This window comes from Ammospiza caudacuta, chromosome 4 (genome assembly GCF_027887145.1).
Source record: "Ammospiza caudacuta isolate bAmmCau1 chromosome 4, bAmmCau1.pri, whole genome shotgun sequence".
NCBI classification, from domain to species: domain Eukaryota; kingdom Metazoa; phylum Chordata; class Aves; order Passeriformes; family Passerellidae; genus Ammospiza; species Ammospiza caudacuta.
Window position 1 is genome coordinate 12,272,698 of NC_080596.1, and position 16,826 is coordinate 12,289,523.

Here is a 16,826-nt window from a genome sequence, read left to right on the forward strand (position 1 = left end):
CAGGTAATTCTCGAGTCCAGCGATGTCAAATAATGCATTTTCTCGGGGCTGTGCGGGGAAATAAAAGGACCCAAGGGGTACACGTCCCATGTTTCTCTAGTATGCAACGTTAGAGCGAGAGATTTTTTTTTTTTTTTTTTTAACGCGGGAAAAAAAAAAAAAGCGCCAGCATTTATTTGCGTTGCAAAAGTACTACCCCGCGTTGCCTGAGAACGAGATCCAGTGTCAACTATCAGTCAATCATTGCAGACTAGTTGCTACTGCGCAGCTTGGCTCAGTAAATAAAAAAATCCAGACAGAACTGTATGCTGTATATTTTACTCCCATGAAATAAAACACATTTTTTCATGTTTGCTGAAAAGTAAAACAATAATATTGTACGAAATGTTATACACAGGGCATGTTTTACATTGCAATATCAGAAACATCATTGCATCCACCAGAGGTACTATTCTAAAACTGATATTCACACAATTTTTTTTAATAATTATATGTTAGAAACATACAGTGTCGCATTTAGTATATACATTCCCTTGCTCGCAAGCGAAAGAATCCTAATCGCTTCTGTGTAACATGCTTTATTTTAAAGCCTAACCTTTTAAAAACACTGTTGTGATATTACTAACAACTGCTTTTATAAAATTAATTTGACATTTCGATATATATACATCCTTTCAGTCATTTTTATGTTAACAATGCTAAACTTAAAAAATAACAAGCTTATAGTAACATTAAAATGTCATATCATATCCAGTCAAACATTTGTCCATATATATATATATATATATGTCCTTGTAACTGTTGAAATACTCTTAGTGAAAGAAAGATCTCCGAATCTGTAGGAGGTCCTTTGAAAACAAAGGAACTATCTTATTTCAGTGGTTTCCTATTTTTTTTTTTCCTCCTCTCTCTCTCTCTCTTTCTCTCTCTCTTCCTCTCTGCCTCTGATTTTTCCTCCTTTCTCTTTCTCTCTAGTGCCCATTACTTTCTCGTGAAATTCTCAGTCTCTGCGGGAAATGGGGAGGGATTCCCACGCAGTTTCCTACTTGGATGTTTCACACGGGTCTGTCCACCGCGTACTGGCAGGCGCTCAGGTTGGAAGCAGGGTTCTGCACACTGGCATAGCCAAAACTGGAGTGCTGCTTGGCTTTAAGTCTCAGACTCGCCAAGCTCGAGTTACATGTGTCCCTATAAACATACGGAGGTGTTGGAGGAGCATAAGGACAGGCTGGTGTTGGCACTGCAGAATTCAGGGAGGGATTGCTCAAGTTGTTCAAGTTATTCAGGCTGTTGAGGCTGGAGCCGGGCACCCCGGTGACTGCAGAAGGTACCATGCTTGAAGACATACTCATGGAGGATATGGAGTTTGGAGGGGAGAACATGCTCTGAGAAGACAGAGGGTTGACATTCATGGAGTTGAAAAAAGGAAAGCTTTTGGTGGAGAGGGAAGCGGAGGTGAGGCCCTTGGCTGCCCAGTTGTTGTACGAGTAGCCGGGGTACATGTCATCGTAGGGCTGCATGAGGCCGTTAAACTGCGGGCCGAAGCCGTTTTTGCAAAGCTCGGCTTGCTGGTTCCTTTCTCTCTTTCTCCATTTGGCTCTGCGGTTCTTGAACCAAACCTTTGGGAACGGGGGGAGAGGGAGGGAGGGAGATGCGAGTTAGTCAGGAACCACCACCACTGCAGCCCTTTGCAGGTTCTCGGGGGCAACAGCCGAGCCTGTCTGTATAGAAGTTTTTATATATAAAATTTGTACAAATATATATATATGTATAGGTTCACCTCCTCCTCTGTGGAGCCCTGCTCTGGGCCAGGGTGCGCTGCCAGGACAGCTGAGCATCCTCGGGGCCGCTTGGCTTTAGCAAGCCAGATTCGTGGCTGCACAATTCCACCCTCACCACGGCCCCCCCACTCCCCTCCCCGCAGCCCTCCACATAATTTGTGATGCTCTAATTCGCTTCCTTCTTATTCTCTCCCTTTTCTCCTGCCCCCACCCCTTCATTTCTCTTTTGGGTTTTTTTCCCCCTTTCCTTCTCTCTTGGCTTTTTCTGTACTGAAGCCACCCAGGAAAAACACAAAAGGGGAAAAGTGAGAGTAAAACGCCTGGAAACCCGCGGAATATTTAAGGCAATGGTACGAGAAAGGAGGGGGAAGCCAGCAACTAACAAAACCTGGCTTCAGTTTGTTAAAACTACAAGTTCCTCTAGCGTGAAAGCTTCCAAAACCGAAAACCACTTTCTAAACAAACACGTTTCATTGCTCTTTGGAAAAAGAAAAAAAGGGAAAAAGAAAAAAAGGAAAAAAGAAGGGGAAAAAAAAAAAATCACCATTTAACAAAGTGCTAAATGAGATCTAAGGGACCCTCCTCGCGCAGACAATGGGAAAAGCGTGCCCTTTTCCAATCCACATCTGGGTGTCTGACCCGTCGGGCAGCCGCCAGCAGCCGCCTTACCGTGTGTATTGAAACCACCCGGGGGTGTTTGTGGTAACCCCCACCCCGGTGGAGCTGGGCGCGGCCGCCCGGGTGCTCCGCGGGGACGGGCCCGTCTGGAGGCACCGCGCGGACCGACACAAAAACCTCCGCGGCAGCCGCACCGCGAGCGGCAGCGCTCCGTGCTCCGGGACACACCGGGCTCGGCCGGGCCCCGCTCCCGCCGCGGGGCTGCCCCGGCGCCAGCACCGCCGGCCCGGGGCTGAGAGCCGGCCCCGCTCGCTGCCGCCCCCGGTTCTCACCGTTTCGCTTTCCTCAAGCCACCTCGGGGAGATGATTTGTGTGGGATTCCCGAAAATCTGAAGGTTCGCCCGTTTATAGGCTTCTTTTTGTGCGTGTGTGTGTTGGGATTTGTCGTTTTTCATTTCCCCCCCCAGCGCGCTGTTTGCAGGCGAGCAGGATCCGGCCGCGGTATCTCTGCAGCGCCGCGATGGTCCCATAAATCTCAGAGGGGGGTAGAGGGTGGAGAGAGACGCTCGTCAAATTGTGAAACCCAAAGAAATAGAAAATGCAAGGAAGGGCACGTTGGGAGTGCCTCGGAGTGAAGCAAAAGCTCTTGTGTATTTTACATCTTTTTCTTATTAGAGACAGCGCAGGTTGCAGCCTGTTCCAAGTTGCTTTCTTGACTAATGTTTTTATTAGCGTTTCGATCAAAAGGAGAGGGACGCATTGCACGGTGAGGGCGAAACGTGCAGCAAACCATATTTCAGACACACAGAGAGAGATCCCAATCTGTCTCACTTTGACAGAAATGTCCTGCTCTGCCCTGCTTTTGTGCAAAGGCTCTGGAGTTTACATACAAGCCGAAATCGAAAGCAGCTGCAAATATTTCAGCCCTCCTTCCCATTCCCAGCCCACCCTGACCCCCGCTGCTCCGAGCCGGGTTGCCGTGTCAGGACTTACCCTAACCCTGGCCTCGGTGAGGTTTGTCCAGACGGCGATCTCCTCCCGGGTGGACATGTCCGGGTAGCGATTCCGCTGGAAGGTGGCCTCCAGCTCCTGCAACTGCTGGCTGGTGAAGTGAGTCCGCTGCCGCCGCTGCCTCTTCTTCTTGGAGGGGTCCTCGGGCCCCGCATCCTCATTCTTGCTCTGTTGGCTCTTATCCTTTTCTGTAAGTGGGGGAAACAAAAAAAAAAACAGGGCGGAAAACGAGGGCTCCTCAGCCTTCTCTCCAGCGGCTGGGGAGAAGCGTGTCCCCAGCGCTGCTGGAGCCCGCAGACTGCCCCGAACGCGGCTCGCTGCTGTAATGATTAACCCGCGCCGGCCTCCCGCCGCTGCGGCTGCTCCGCGCCCCGGGCACCCACGGGCGGCTCCTCCCGGTGGAGCAGCCACCGCCGGGCAGCGGCACGGAGCCGCCTCTCCGTACGCAAGCTTTCTGCCTATGTGCATCCGTGTTATTCTCCCGTCTGCATATACGTAATTCGTTTTATTAGCTTACCTACACTGGTGTTACTCGCCCGCCTGTAACAATATTCTTTGTCCATATATACCCCTATTTGTCCGTCTGCATCGGGATTACTCTCCCATGAAATCCCACGTTATTTGCCGATCTGTATCCATGTAATTCGCCTATCAGTACACATACTACTCGCCTATCCTTACACATGTCATTATCCTCCTCTACGCCGTCACACAGACACCGCACGCGAAAAACCACGAAACGCATCTCGGCTCGGGTGCGGGGCGCTCCCGGGCAGAGGGGCGGCGGCGCATCGCAGTCCGCGGGGCTGCCAGCCGGGCCGGAGCAGGACAGGGCTGCGGGGCGCCCGTCGGGCCGGGGTCCCTGCCTCTCACCCCCTCTTACCTGCGGCCTCGGGGCTGGAGGTGTCGGAGATGGTGTGCACCTCCAGCCGGTGCTTGGCGGACTCCAGGGAGGAACGCGCCTGCCCCGGCGCCAGCGCCGTCGCCATGGCCAGCGCGGGCTGGTGGTGATGGCAGGATGATGAAGAGGAGGAGGAGGAGGAAGGTGAGGAGGAGCACAGCTTATTCCCGGCTCCCAGGCGCTCCAGGCTTAACGGGTCCTTCATGCAGTTCATCGGCAAAAGGATGCCAAAGTCTACGTGCGCGCCTGGGGGGTCGATAGGAGAAGGTGTGCGTGTGTCTGTAGGTGTCGGTACGTGTAGGAGGGTCCGCGCAGCGCCCCCTCCGCTGGCGCGGAGCAGCCCCGCGGCTCCGGGGGTCAGGGCTGCCGGCCGGGGAGCCGCTCCGGGGCGAGCGACGTTCGACTAGAGCCCGGGAGGCACGGCGAGCCTCGAAGCCCCCGCCGCCCGGGGGGGCGAGGCGGCGGCGACAGGAGAGCGGGCGAGTCGGGTCCTGTAAGCGCCGTCACGGCGACACGGCAGCTCCCCGGCCGGCGGCCCCCGGCCCGCCGCGGGGCTCCGCGGGGCGGGGGCGGCGAGGCGCGGCGGCGCTCCGCGGGGCGCTCCTCTCCGCTGCCCGCGCATGGACCCGCGCCGCGGCCGGCCCCGCACCGCATCAGCTCAGCCGCTTCCCTCTTGGCCTGACATCTTAAACCGGCGGCGGCCTTCCCCGCGCGCACGTCACCCGCCACGCCCCGCCACGCCCCCGCCACGCCCCTTCACCGCCCGCCCCGCCCCGCCCGCGCCCCGCCCCGCCCTGCGCGCCCCGCGCCGCCCCCCGCGCTCTCCCGGGGACGGGCGCACCCGGGCCCCCAGCAAACCTGCAAACCCCCGCCCGGTGTGCCCCGCCGGGCTGCCCGCGCCCCCAGAGCCCGCCCGCCGCCGCCGGCCCACGGGGCACCCCGCCCGAGCGCCTCAGAGCGCGTCCGCTCCGCGCCTCGCCGCGCTGCCGGAGCTGCGGGGCTAGGAGCGGGGAGCTCGGCACTGCCAGAGCCGCTGCAGGAAGGTGGGGGAAAGCCCGATTCTCTCCTCATGGAGGGGATGGAAAGTAAGCGGGACGGGGACGCGGCCGGTTAGACGGCAGACCTTGTGCCGGTAACAGCGACATTTAAATACAAACGATAACAACCTCCCCTCTGCGACACAGCTACGGAAAGCTTCACACCGCGCTCGGAGGACCCTGACCCCTTCTAGTTCCCGCGCTCGCCGGCTTTCTGCCCTTCCTCTGCCCGCACTAAAGGCGGGGCACACGGGGGAAAAATCCTTTCCTTGGTTCCGCCATTCCCGCCCCTTTCCTGCAACCGGGTTCCCAAAAGCGAGCCCCCAAGGAGGCTTTCTCACCCCGGTTTTACCACTTACTTGCACAATCCGCGGGACCATTCCTCCCTCTCGGCGTGGACCCGGAGGGACCATCCCGCCCCCCCAGGGCGCCCGGAGCAGCCCACGAACCCGAGCCCACGCAAGCCGCTCACAGAATTTGGCCAAGCCCGACACCGGTCCACACGCCAGCACACAAACTTCTCAGACCCCTCTCCGAGGTTTGGGGACAGGATTGGACCCCTCTCCCGGGCAGAGGCAGTAAAGGGACGGGCTACCCCGTCCCGCAGTCCCCGCTCGTGGGAGCGCTTGTGGCGCCGGGATGAGGCTGCTGTGGAGCCGTGTCTCGCAGGAAGGAGGTGCGGGGCTTTTCCACGCGTCTAAGGCGGGGACAGGTTGCCCTGCCATGCTGGACAGGTCCTCCTGGGCCAGAGGAATCCAATCCCGAGCCCGCAGAGCCACTACTGGCCCAGCGGAGCTGTGGCCGTCTTAGGGATGGGGATTCCGAAGTAGCCCAGGAGCGGGAAACGCAGGTTTGCGTCTCTATCTTCAATTTATCTGGCTGGTCACTGGTACTGAAAAGTTAGCGAAAGCTTCCCCTTGATGTGGCCCTACACATCCACATCCCAGCGCCCAAACTTTTCTGTGTCCCGTGCCCATCCCGTCCGCCACACCCCACCCCCACCTCCCTCAAGGGTCTTCCTCAGTCGCTGATTCTCGTTCAAGGAACGTATCATCCGTCGCAATCTTAGTTATCGCTAAATTATACATATTACTTTCGCAGCCTGTTAGTAAAGAAGGTTAAATTAATTTACATTCTGCTCATTATCTGGTGTTTAAATGACGTGTTTTTATCCCTGAGATTTGGCAAAGAATCTCTTTCCTCAGACCCCACAGCGTTTCGATGGAGACAATGCTCTTACATTTGTAGTGGATTTTAATCTGATAAGACTCTAATTTGCTTAAGTCTTTTAAATAGGGGGTTTAAAATGATTCTAGCCGTTTTCTTATTGAATTTCCTCTAATTCCCCCAAGATCATAAAGTATATGTGTAAAGTAAATATTTCCTCCCTTTGCACCGGCAGCAGATGACCTATAACTAAGTCAATATGAATCCAGCTCCATTCTGCACAATTTGTTTACCAATCATATCCCAGTTTCTTCTTAACCTCTCGCTACCTCTGTGGTCCCGCACCTAGAACCGCCCCCCGGCTTTTCCCCGTGGCGTGGCCGTGCCGAAATCGCGGGCAGGGCGCTGCCCCAGCCCTGGCCTCTCAGCGAGGGGCACCTGGGAGGGGGCGCTGCCCCTCTGCAGCCCCACGTCGGGGTGAAAACAAGTGTGCAAAGCCCGGGGGTGGGGGAGCCAGAGGGAGAGGTGATGCGGGAGGTATCTCCGCCTTCCTCCCCCACTTTTTTCTTTTCAGACGGGGCAATGCATCAATGCATCCCTGTCTTGGACAACACCCGTCACCTTTTTTTTTTTTTTTTTTTTGCCATTGATTTATTTTCAGTCATTTTGGGGCAGTGCTGGCTTCTGCCGCCGCGACTCGAAGCGACGAGTCCCTCCCGCGTGCGGAGGGCTTGTTACGCGCTTTATGCCCGGCAGGGCGAGCGCCGGTGCCCGCCGTGCCCGCCGGCCGCAGCCCCGCTCTCTCGGGACATTTGACGGGACAGGCCGCTCCCGGAGCGTTCCCCCGGAGAACGGGGAGAGGAGGAGGAGGGCCCGGCCACCGCACCGCCCTATCGCACCTTCCCCAGCTCCAGCCCCGCGTCCCACAGCCACAGGCGTGACAGATCCTCCAGCAGTCCCCGCGCCCCGAAGAGGAGCGCACAACAGTGGCCCGGGCCCCGGCAGCCCAGAGGGAGAGGCTGTCGGCATTTCCTTACGTGCCTTTGATTAAAACTCCCCCATCCCGGGCAGGAGGGGAGCTACCACACAGCATTAGTTGTCATGGTGACCATAAATCACGTAAATCCAAAAATACCCACCTATAATCTGAGATGAAGCTTTTATTTCCCAAGTGAAATAATATTTTAAAAGCTGTCAGCCAACCGAAAAACAACCTAATTGTAGTCACCCAGGTAATATATTAGGGGTAAAGGTTTCAATTAAAATGTCAAGTGTTTTAAATTTTTTTTTCTTTTTTTTTTTTTTTTTTTTTTTTTTTTCTGGTGGAAGTTCCCATCGCCTCTCGGGTTCGGGTCCTGCTACGAAGCCGCCCCCGCCAGCTCGCTCGCGTACCGACTATGCACGCCTTCTGTGCGCGGCTGCCATCACCAAAGAAAACCCAAAAACTATTTTGGGAACTGTTCTCTTTCCTTTTCCCCCTGAGCTGTAGGGCCCATCGAGGATGCGCCCAGATGGACTAGGAGACGTCCGCCGCCTACGAAAAATGGGGAATCGGAGATGCTCCCCGCTCCGCATCACCTTTTTAATTTCATGGGAGTTTTGGTGTGGTTTTTCCTCTGTTTGTTGAGTTGGTTTATCGGTTGGGACTTTTTGTGAGTCTTTTATTTTTTCTTTTATTTTTTAGTTTTTCCACGCTGTTTTTTGAGTTTATTTGGAATGCCCGGTGCCCGCCCCGGCGCGGCAAGCGGGAGGGCCGACGAGAGCAGGGCCGGGAGCTGAGCGGCTCTGCTGGGGATGCCGGAGGGTGGCCAGACCTACTGCGGGTATTTATTTTCCCACTTTTCCTTTATCGCCTCACGAGATCTTTGTTTCTAGGCGTAATACTCCCCTAAATGGATAAATTGGTTCTTATGTAGAGCTTCCAACTAGTCCTGTTGTCTTTTACCTTTGGCTTGTTGTCTTTCGCCTATCTCGGATTACCGGGTATTCTCCTCGATGAAGAGCCATTAATTACCCATTCAGTCAATATTAGGAAGACTACAGAGCTTTTTACATAGGATTAAGAAGACATCAGATTGTTCCGTTAGTATATTCCTACTCACGAAAAAGCTTTCGTTATACATTTAGTTTTCCCTGGAGTGAGGCTAACAACTGCTGCATATATTATTCTCAGAGGCCAACAGCGGAGGGGGAAAATTCTATAAGCGAAGCGCAATAAATAACTTCCAATTTGTGCTTGGCGGAGGGTGCGGGACGGGGCGCGCACCTTCCGAGGGGCCGCGCACCAGCGAAGGGCTTGCGCCCCGGGAAGGGAACATCCCGGCTCCACGGCTCGGGTCACGATTCCGGGGACTAATTTGGCCACGCTGCGCGGAGGGGAGGGTGCCGCTCGGCTCTGCCTGGCGGCCCAGCGGCCGCAGCGATGCTCCGGCTCCGCCTCAGCCCCCCGCCCCCGCTCCCTCCCGCGGGGGCACAGCCTGCGCGCCCACCTCGGCCCGCGGCTCAAAAAAGGCACCGGCGACCTTTGCTTTGCACGCTGCAGTGTCTTCAGCCGGTCTGAATGGAAAGCTGAAACAGCGCTAGGTTTTTAAGGTTTTGTTTTTGAAAAGAATGTTCAGTTACGGAATAGTCAGACCAATTTTTTTTCCTTATTATTTCCTTTTTTTTTTTTCGATAGTGTTGAAACAATCAATTTGGAATGCTGAATGGTGATACGAGACGGAATGTAATTTCAACATTTTATGGTGGAAGCTGCTGTTTCAGCAATACCCAGATTATCGATTACAGGGAAGGATTCCTTAAGTAGAATTCACAGACCTAACAAATCGTATAGATTATATATATATATATACACGTACACACAAATACCTTAAGCATCCTTTCACCCTGCATAAAAATTACTCAAACAACCCCACCACCGACAACCGTTTACAAGTGCTGTGGGTCTGCCGAAGCATGTGCTGAAGTTTTCCTAATTTTGTGGGTCTGGTCACCCGGCAGCAATTTTCCTGTCTCTCTGAAGAAATCTGACACCCGCCGGGCTGCGTTTGACACTCTAGGCTGCAATAATATTTTCATACTTTCCCATTTTCCTTTCCTCGGCATGGCCACGGACTCGTTTCTTCTGGAAGAGCCCCCCCCCCTCTGCGCCCCATTCCCCGCGGGAAGCCGGCATGCCGTGTATTTTTGGAGGGTCTCCTACTGAATTTCGTTTCCTCCTTTCGCGGAACCACCGATTTGACAAAACAGTCGCATGTTTTGCTGTTAATGCCAGTGGTTCTAGTTAGCGATCATTCTCCTCGTGGCCACCGACGGTGCCTATCTGGCGAAATTACCTCACCGCCCTCGTAATTTCCCAAGCTGAAATGTGACAGAGAGGGGTCCCCAGTCACCCCTGCTTCCTTCCCCGCCCCAAGGATCAGACTTTTTGCAAACTAAATCCTAAAAGCATGACGTCCTTACGGTCAGGTAAGAAAAAAATCAAAGAGTACCGCGCGGGTTTAAGCAAATCAAAGCCAAGATCCCAGCAAATCCCTCCGGTATCACGAGAAAACACCCGTGATTTCTACGATTTACAGCAAGTCGCCCGAGCAGCTCAGGGTGTCTCGGGACTTGCCATTATCCGTCGCACAGAGGCAGGGACTGAGGCACCACACAGGGCTCATTCCCATATCTGCAGGAATATATTCCCATATCGGCAGGGGTATATCCGTATCCGAGGTCGTCGCGCTTCCCTTCCCCGTAAATGGGAGCGTTTTAATGGTCAGGCAACACCGCCGTTGCTTCTCGGACTCGGACGTATGTTTTAATTAATGGCATTAAAGGTGTTTAGATAGCAATTTCCCCTGCAGCCCAGCGAGTAAAAAACAGGCCGGCTGGTACGGTAACAAGGCAGGAAATTTTGCGTGTACTACAATAATCCAGGTTCATAATTGATGTTTAAGAAAATAACCATTTGTTTCTCGGCGGAGGAAGTTAAAGTTACCGTGTCAGGGAGCATATGTGGATATTACTTTTATAAATACTTAGTCGAATAAAGCTGACTTGGAAGGGCTCATAAATGTATTATATCAGAAAGGTCCCCACTTTCCCATTAGATCGTGCTAAGGGCTTTGATTAAGACCACCTGTTCATCGGGAAGAAAAGGCAGGGGAGGGTAAAAAGGCCTTTCTTATTTGCAAACCATATATAAAGCAATGTCACCCTTCCTTTCCACATTATTTAACACTTATTACTGGCCGATGGAAAAAGTGCCAGACCCTGGTAAAGCCTATTTGTGCACAATTTAATATCGTGTATGTTTCCGGGATTAAAAATTATCGGTTCGTAATACTTTGGCGTTTGGAATTACCCCGGATTTTGCTCGCTAACCTTCCTTTATCTTAAGCGTTTCTTCTTCTAGGGGTTTTGATGTCCAGCTAGCAAATCCTGCCTAAAGTCCCCAGGGGCGGGTGGACTCGAGAAGGGGACGTGGCCTCTCCTGAAATCATTGGATGTTATTTGAGAAATAGCGAGCTGTTTGGCCAAACAGGGTTAATACAGTATTCTTACAAGGAAGTGTTTAACCACGAGACCAGGACTACGTGCATTATTAATTCACTCTAGTTTCCTGTATTATTAATTCAGGTTAATGTATTTTATTTAAACAAAATTACGTTTATCTTGGATTAAACAGTCTCTCGAAATACAGGGCACTTGTTTTCTTCTTTGTAATATGTTTGCATTGCTGTTTTTCTTTACCACCCCTCGGGCTCGCCTGTCAGACCCCCTGAAAAGGGCCGGGGAAGAGAGACAGGACCTCGCTGTGTTGCAGACGGAACGCTGTGGGGGCGCCTACCTCTGGGGGAAGGAGAGGGCTGGCGGCTCGTTTACGGGCGCGCGGGTGGTGTCAAAAAATAGAAAATAAAAATAAATACAAGGGCGACGCTGCGGGTGTCTAAACGGCGCGCTGACAGCGATGCTTTTTTGGGGGACGCGCTCTGGCAGCGGGAGCCGCAGCCGCGGGGGTGCGCGCACCTCCTTTTCCCTTTCCCCGTTTCCCTTTCTCTTCCCCGTCCCGCGGCCGCGCACCTCCCGGCGCAGGCGGCGCCCGTTGCTCCGCGGCAGACAGCAGAGGGCGCCCTGGCGCCGCGCAGCCGGGCCCGACCCGCCGCTGCCGCCGCAGCCCCGCAGCGCGCCCGCGGAGCGGAGCGGAGAGACCGCCGCGGGTCACTGGCGCTGGGGGCGGCCGCCCGCACACCGTGCTGGCCCGGACACCGTGCTGCCGGCCCGCTCCGTGCGGCCCTCCGGCCTATCTCCCCCTTTAGATGTCCGCCGTAGGAATAGAGACACTCGACGGCGGCGGGCTGCACGCCTGGGGACGGGGACGCGGCGGGGCGGCGCAGGGGAGAGGTAACTGGCTGGGTGGGTGTCAGCGCCCGACGCTGCGCAGCCCTTCGCGGAGGCGGCGCCGCTTCCCCGGGGCCGGCCCGCCTGGCCGCGCACCCGCGCAGCGCTCCGCGCGGCAGCGGCGCCTCCGGGCCGGCGGGCAGCGGCGTCTCTTACCTAGCTGGACACAGGCGGAGACAAGTTTGCGGCAGTTGGACTCCATTACCCGTTATCTGCAAAAGAAAAATGGTTTTAAAACAATTACTTTGGGGTTGAAAAATACACGCAAAAACCCGAAACACGGCCGCCCCGGGAGCTACGTCGCAACGACGCGGGCTGGATCGCGCGCATTTCCCCAGCGATACGCGCAGTGTCCCCTCTCCTTGCCTCAGCCCCAGGTCCCACCAAAGTCACACCGCAGGACAGGCGCAAACACCCGTGGCTGCTTCCCAGCCCGTCGAACCCTCCGGCCTCCCTGCACCTCTGGTTCTTTGGGCACGCGTAGGAGAGTCCCCTAACCTCATCGCCGAGCTCAGCCGCGGGACAGGCCGACCCCGGTGGCGGGGGTGCCGTAGGACAGCGGGTACAGCAGCCGCTCCCCCACCGCGGCGGAAGTTGCGCGGCAGCGGCTGCGCCTCCGCGCTCCCCGGCCGCCACCGCCGCCTCCCTCTATCTGAGAGGTCGGGCAGTAAAATCACAGGATTAGTGCCTGATTGAGATGTCTGTTCGTGAGATATTACAAAATTCATTATCACAGCTCTCTACTAACTCGATATGAAGTAACACAGATGGGATTTTATTAGTCCAGGCTTCAAATGTTTACTTATGATAATTTCGAGGGAAATTTGCATGTCACCATCATTTCGGTAATCTTTCTTCTTCTTCTTGCTTCTTTTTTAATGTCTGGACCGGGCGCATTATTAGCTGGTGCTTAGAAATCCGGCAGCCTGGAGCCGAGGCATGTTTGGGATGAGCAGCACCAGACACAGCACCCACCGAGAAGGGTCCCGAGGCTCCGGCCCTTCCACCTTCCGCCGGGCAAGCAGGATAAGGCCGTGGAAAAAGGGGAGGAAAGGGGGGGAATAATAAAAAGAAAAAATAAATTAAAAAAAAAAAAAAAAAAAAGGAAAAGGGGGAAAAGGAAACGGGAAGGTGCTGTTATTGGGATTCCTCGTGGTCGTGTCGTGACATGGCGATTTATATTCCCAGATGAACGACGCCAGGGAGAAACTCCGCTCCCTCCAGCAGCCGGGCCTACCACACGAGCAATGCCTAAATTAATCGGGAAGGCGATTAAGGGAACCTTAATTCTTCGCCGATGGTCCTTATTTCGGGATCGGTCTCCGTCAAGATTAGTCCTGCGTGACAAATGCCCTCCCCCGCGGCCTGCCTCTATGGCTGATTTATCTCACGAGTGGAGACACACGGCTCCCCCCACGCACACGCCCCGACACCGAGGGGAAGTTTTTTCTCTCTACTGAAACGCCGGTCTCCTCGGAGAAAAGTGCCTTTCTCGAACGGATTATTGTTATTCCTTCCTGACCCGTATTGCTCCTTCCCTTTCTCTTCTCCTTATCCTCTTAATTTTCGTTGCAAGACACATCTCAGCATCGGGCCAAGTGGAGCGTTTTCCTATTGTCTCCAGCCCGGCGACACAAACGAAAGCAACTCCACTTGCTTTTCCACTTCCCTTTCTCCGAGTACTCAGATTTAAATACCTCCGCACCTCTGCGCGCCCACGGCCCCAGCAAACGCACCAGCCGTGCGACCTTGCCTTTCTCCGCGGCCGGGCCCTCTCGGCAGCAACCTGCTCGGAGCAACTACGGGGCGCGGACAGCAAAGCGAGATTATTATTTTTTCTTTATAGTTATCTATCACTGTTCTTTCTGGGGAAAAAAAAAAAAAAAATCTATAATCCCCAAAAAACTGGAGTGGCCTGGCAAGGATCTCACCGCCCGAAATGCAGCGGTCCGTGATTTTGGCGGGAGGCTTTCTGCCAGAGGCCCGCGGCCGCTGGCTCTCAAACGAAAGGGGGGTTCCGTGCGGGGCCTACCCCTCTGCGGTGCCCGCGGGGCAGCCGTGCCCGCCGTTCTCTCGCTGGCGGTGCCGGTGCGAGACCCCGCGGCCGGCTCGGCAGACCCGCCCGCATCGCTCTCGGGCAGCCCGAGCCCGCGCCGCCGCCGCTGCCGCCCCCCGCCCGGCTCCGCGTCTCCGCGCCAGGAAGGCGCTGCCTGCACGGCCGCTTCCTGGGCGCCCGCCCCGCCGGGGAAGCGGGACCGGCACGGCGGGCAAACGGCGCGGGGGCAGCGCCGCTTCCCTCGCCCACAGCGCTGCGGGACGGGCCGCAGCCGCCCGGGAGGACACCAGCCACCCGAGCCCGCAGGACCCTGCCCGGCCGGCCCCCGGTCCCGCTGCTCGTCCCGGGGTGCGCAGAGCCTGGACCCGCCGGGTTCGCAGCCCCGCGCCCGTCCCGCCGGTACCCCCCGAGCCTCCCGCACTCACCGGGGTCGGTTGCGCTGCCCGCCCCGCTCTCTCGCTGCTGGCGCCTGTGGCTGGCGGGGGCGGCGGGGCCGCGCCGGGCTCCTGCGCTGGCTGCGGGGCCGCGGAGCCGCCGCTGGCTCCCTCCTCCCCGGCCCTCCCGCGCCCCCGCCCCGCCCCGCCCGCCTCCCCGGGCCCTGACGTCACGCCGGCTCCGCCGAGCGCTCCCCGCCGCCGCGGGGCCGGGCCGGGCCGGGCCGGGCGGCTCCGCGGCTCTCCGCGGGCACGGGCGCGGCGGCGGCGGTGCAGCCCCCGTCCGCGGAGGGGGCAGGGGGCAGGAGGAAGGACAAAAGTCGGCGGAGGCGGCGCGGCGGCGGGCTAGGTAGCCAGAGGAAAACCGAGGTGAGCGAGGACGGCCGTGGCCTCTCCGCGCCCGCGCAGGGCGCGCCCTGCTCCGCCCGGCTGGGGAGGGGGGCACAAGTAACTGTGGCCGAAGTTTCCCGGGCCGGGCCGGCGGCTGTCCTTGCACCAGGTGTGAAGAGGGATCGGCAACCTATTGGGAGAGGTCTCGGTTTCCTGTGTTAACTCACTTTTTTCATTTTTTTCCCAATTTTTTCTTACTTCTTACATATATATATATATATATATGTATTTTTTTTTTTTTTTAATGCGGGGTGCTCTTGTTCGTGCCTGTATCCGTAGCGCGGTGCCAGGATAGCCGAAATCTTGCCGCTCCTCTCTGTTACTCGCCCTGCATCATTTACGCGCGATAGAGAGAAAACGCTACTTTCTCTCCCTTTTCCCCAAAGGACACCGAGCTGCCTCCAGGGGGAAATTTATTTTCGATTTTGCGGCGTTTTCCGTGTTTAAGAAAATATCGAAGCTGGATTTCTCTATTCAGATCAAACTAAAGCGATCTCTTTTTCTCACAGCATTTCCGCGGCTTTGTTTATAGAGGAATCACGAGAAAATAAAATAGGCGCTTTACTAACTCGGAGGCTACACCTGATCTCTTTGTGGCTATTTTAAAATTATTTCAGCATGGAGTTAATTTTAGTTATTTATAGCCGTGGGCAGGGGGCTAGGCGGTTATTGCTGGAGGGGAAAGCGAACCCTTGGAAGAGGCCAAGTTTTCCGCGGGTCGTTCAGTCAGCCCAGCCGCAGCCGGCAGCACCGCGCTCCACGGTGTGCTCAGAGCAGCTTTCATTGCGACGCCGCAGCGGTGGCCGCGCCAAGCGGAGGGGGTGACTTTCTCTCGCAAGAAGAGAAATCCTGTGGGAAAATCTAGGGAGAAATAAAATAGTTTACTGCGTCCTTGGCTACCTGCGTTTCTATCCCTGGGAGCGCTCTGCCCGGTGAAATCCAGTTTCTCCGCGCCTCCGAAGAAAGAGCGGGAGTGAGAGGGACTCCCAGCTCCCAGCTCTCACTTTTGTTTATCCGGGAGAAGCAAAGTGCTTGCGCCGGTGCGCATCTTCCCCACACGCCCAGCCCCGTTGTGTGTCGGGCAGGGAAGGCTGGGACACCCTCCTTGGCAGCGCGGCCGCGGAGCGGGACCGCCCGCCGTTCATCGACCGCCTCCGCGCCGAGCAGCAGCAGTCCCCGTCCGCCCCGGAGAGGCTAAAGTGAGCAGCTGGTGGGAAATGCAAATGGCTTCTGGAGAAACATAAGATACTGGATGATTTTCATTCCCTCCTCGAGTGTGTGGAAGGAGCTGGACATACGTTTCACGCTCCTAATCCTTCTTTTACATTTTTAGTCATACTCCTATTAAACAACTAATTAATGCCTAGAATCACCAGGGAATACATTAGACATGCTGCCGTGGAAGAGGGGGTTCCAGGGTGTCTGGAAACTATGGAGCCGACTTAATACGAGGATTTAATTTTTTTTTTCCCCTTCTGTCAAAGCAATAAATGTAATAATAGATTTCAGGGCGAGCAAAGGGCGCGACGGCTGTATTTATAGTCTATCTCCTCCCTTTCGCCAGCGCAGTGACAACAGCTTTAAAACCCCCGAGGAGGCTCCGGAGCCATTCCTCCGCGGGTGAGGCGGCGGTGGCGGGGGCTTGCAGCTGCCCCGGCCCGGCTGGGACGCGAAGAGCCGCGCAGAGAGCCCTCCGTGCCGGCCCCCGCTTGGGGGGAAGCCGAACCGCTTGGGGAGAAGGTCGGAGTTACTTATCGCCCCACCAGACGGGAAAGTTGTTTTCTTAAAACCTATCGCGACTATCCGTTTGCAGGCACCTGGCGCACCAGCCGTGCTCCCGACTGCAGTGGGGCTTTTCCTTGGGTGATCCCGGGTCACAGAGTGGGTGAGACAAAGGAGAGTCCCATCAGCTTCCTGCTGCCCAGGGACGAGGGGAAAAAAAAAAGGCAAAAAAGCCTCCCCGAAACAAAAAAACCCCAACCCCAAAAAACCCAACTAACCAACATAAAAAACCTCAAAGCGTATGTAGCGGTGACTGAGTGC

General features: G+C 55.8%; 1 protein-coding gene across 2 annotated transcripts; it reads right to left on the reverse strand.

Moving 5' to 3' along the window:
• Positions 1–313: 313 nt before the first annotated feature.
• On the reverse strand, positions 314–14,429 carry PITX2 (paired like homeodomain 2). Of its 2 annotated transcripts, XM_058803612.1 has the most exons (5): positions 14,385–14,429; positions 12,060–12,115; positions 4,294–4,557; positions 3,393–3,598; positions 314–1,619 (listed from the first exon to the last, which is right to left on the reverse strand). In XM_058803612.1, the coding sequence occupies exons 2-5, from the start codon at positions 12,103–12,105 to the stop codon at positions 1,056–1,058; spliced, it is 1,080 nt and encodes a 359-aa protein (XP_058659595.1). In that variant the 5' UTR covers positions 12,106–12,115; positions 14,385–14,429; the 3' UTR covers positions 314–1,055. The 2 variants fall into 2 exon arrangements, with proteins under 2 accessions (XP_058659595.1, XP_058659596.1); XM_058803613.1 differs by lacking the exons at positions 4,294–4,557; positions 14,385–14,429 and having other exon boundaries at positions 12,060–12,110.
• Positions 14,430–16,826: the final 2,397 nt, after the last annotated feature.

Bases quoted from the DNA above. Each gene is read 5' to 3' on its own strand.
- PITX2 (XM_058803612.1), bottom strand. From the start codon at position 12,105: ATGGAGTCCAACTGCCGCAAACTTGTCTCCGCCTGTGTCCAGCTAG. The intron at 3,599-4,293 runs GTAAGAGGGGGT...CCCCACTTACAG, and splicing joins CTCCAGCCCCGAGGCCGCAG to AAAAGGATAAGAGCCAACAG. The intron at 1,620-3,392 runs GTAAGTCCTGAC...CCGTTCCCAAAG, and splicing joins TCACCGAGGCCAGGGTTAGG to GTTTGGTTCAAGAACCGCAG.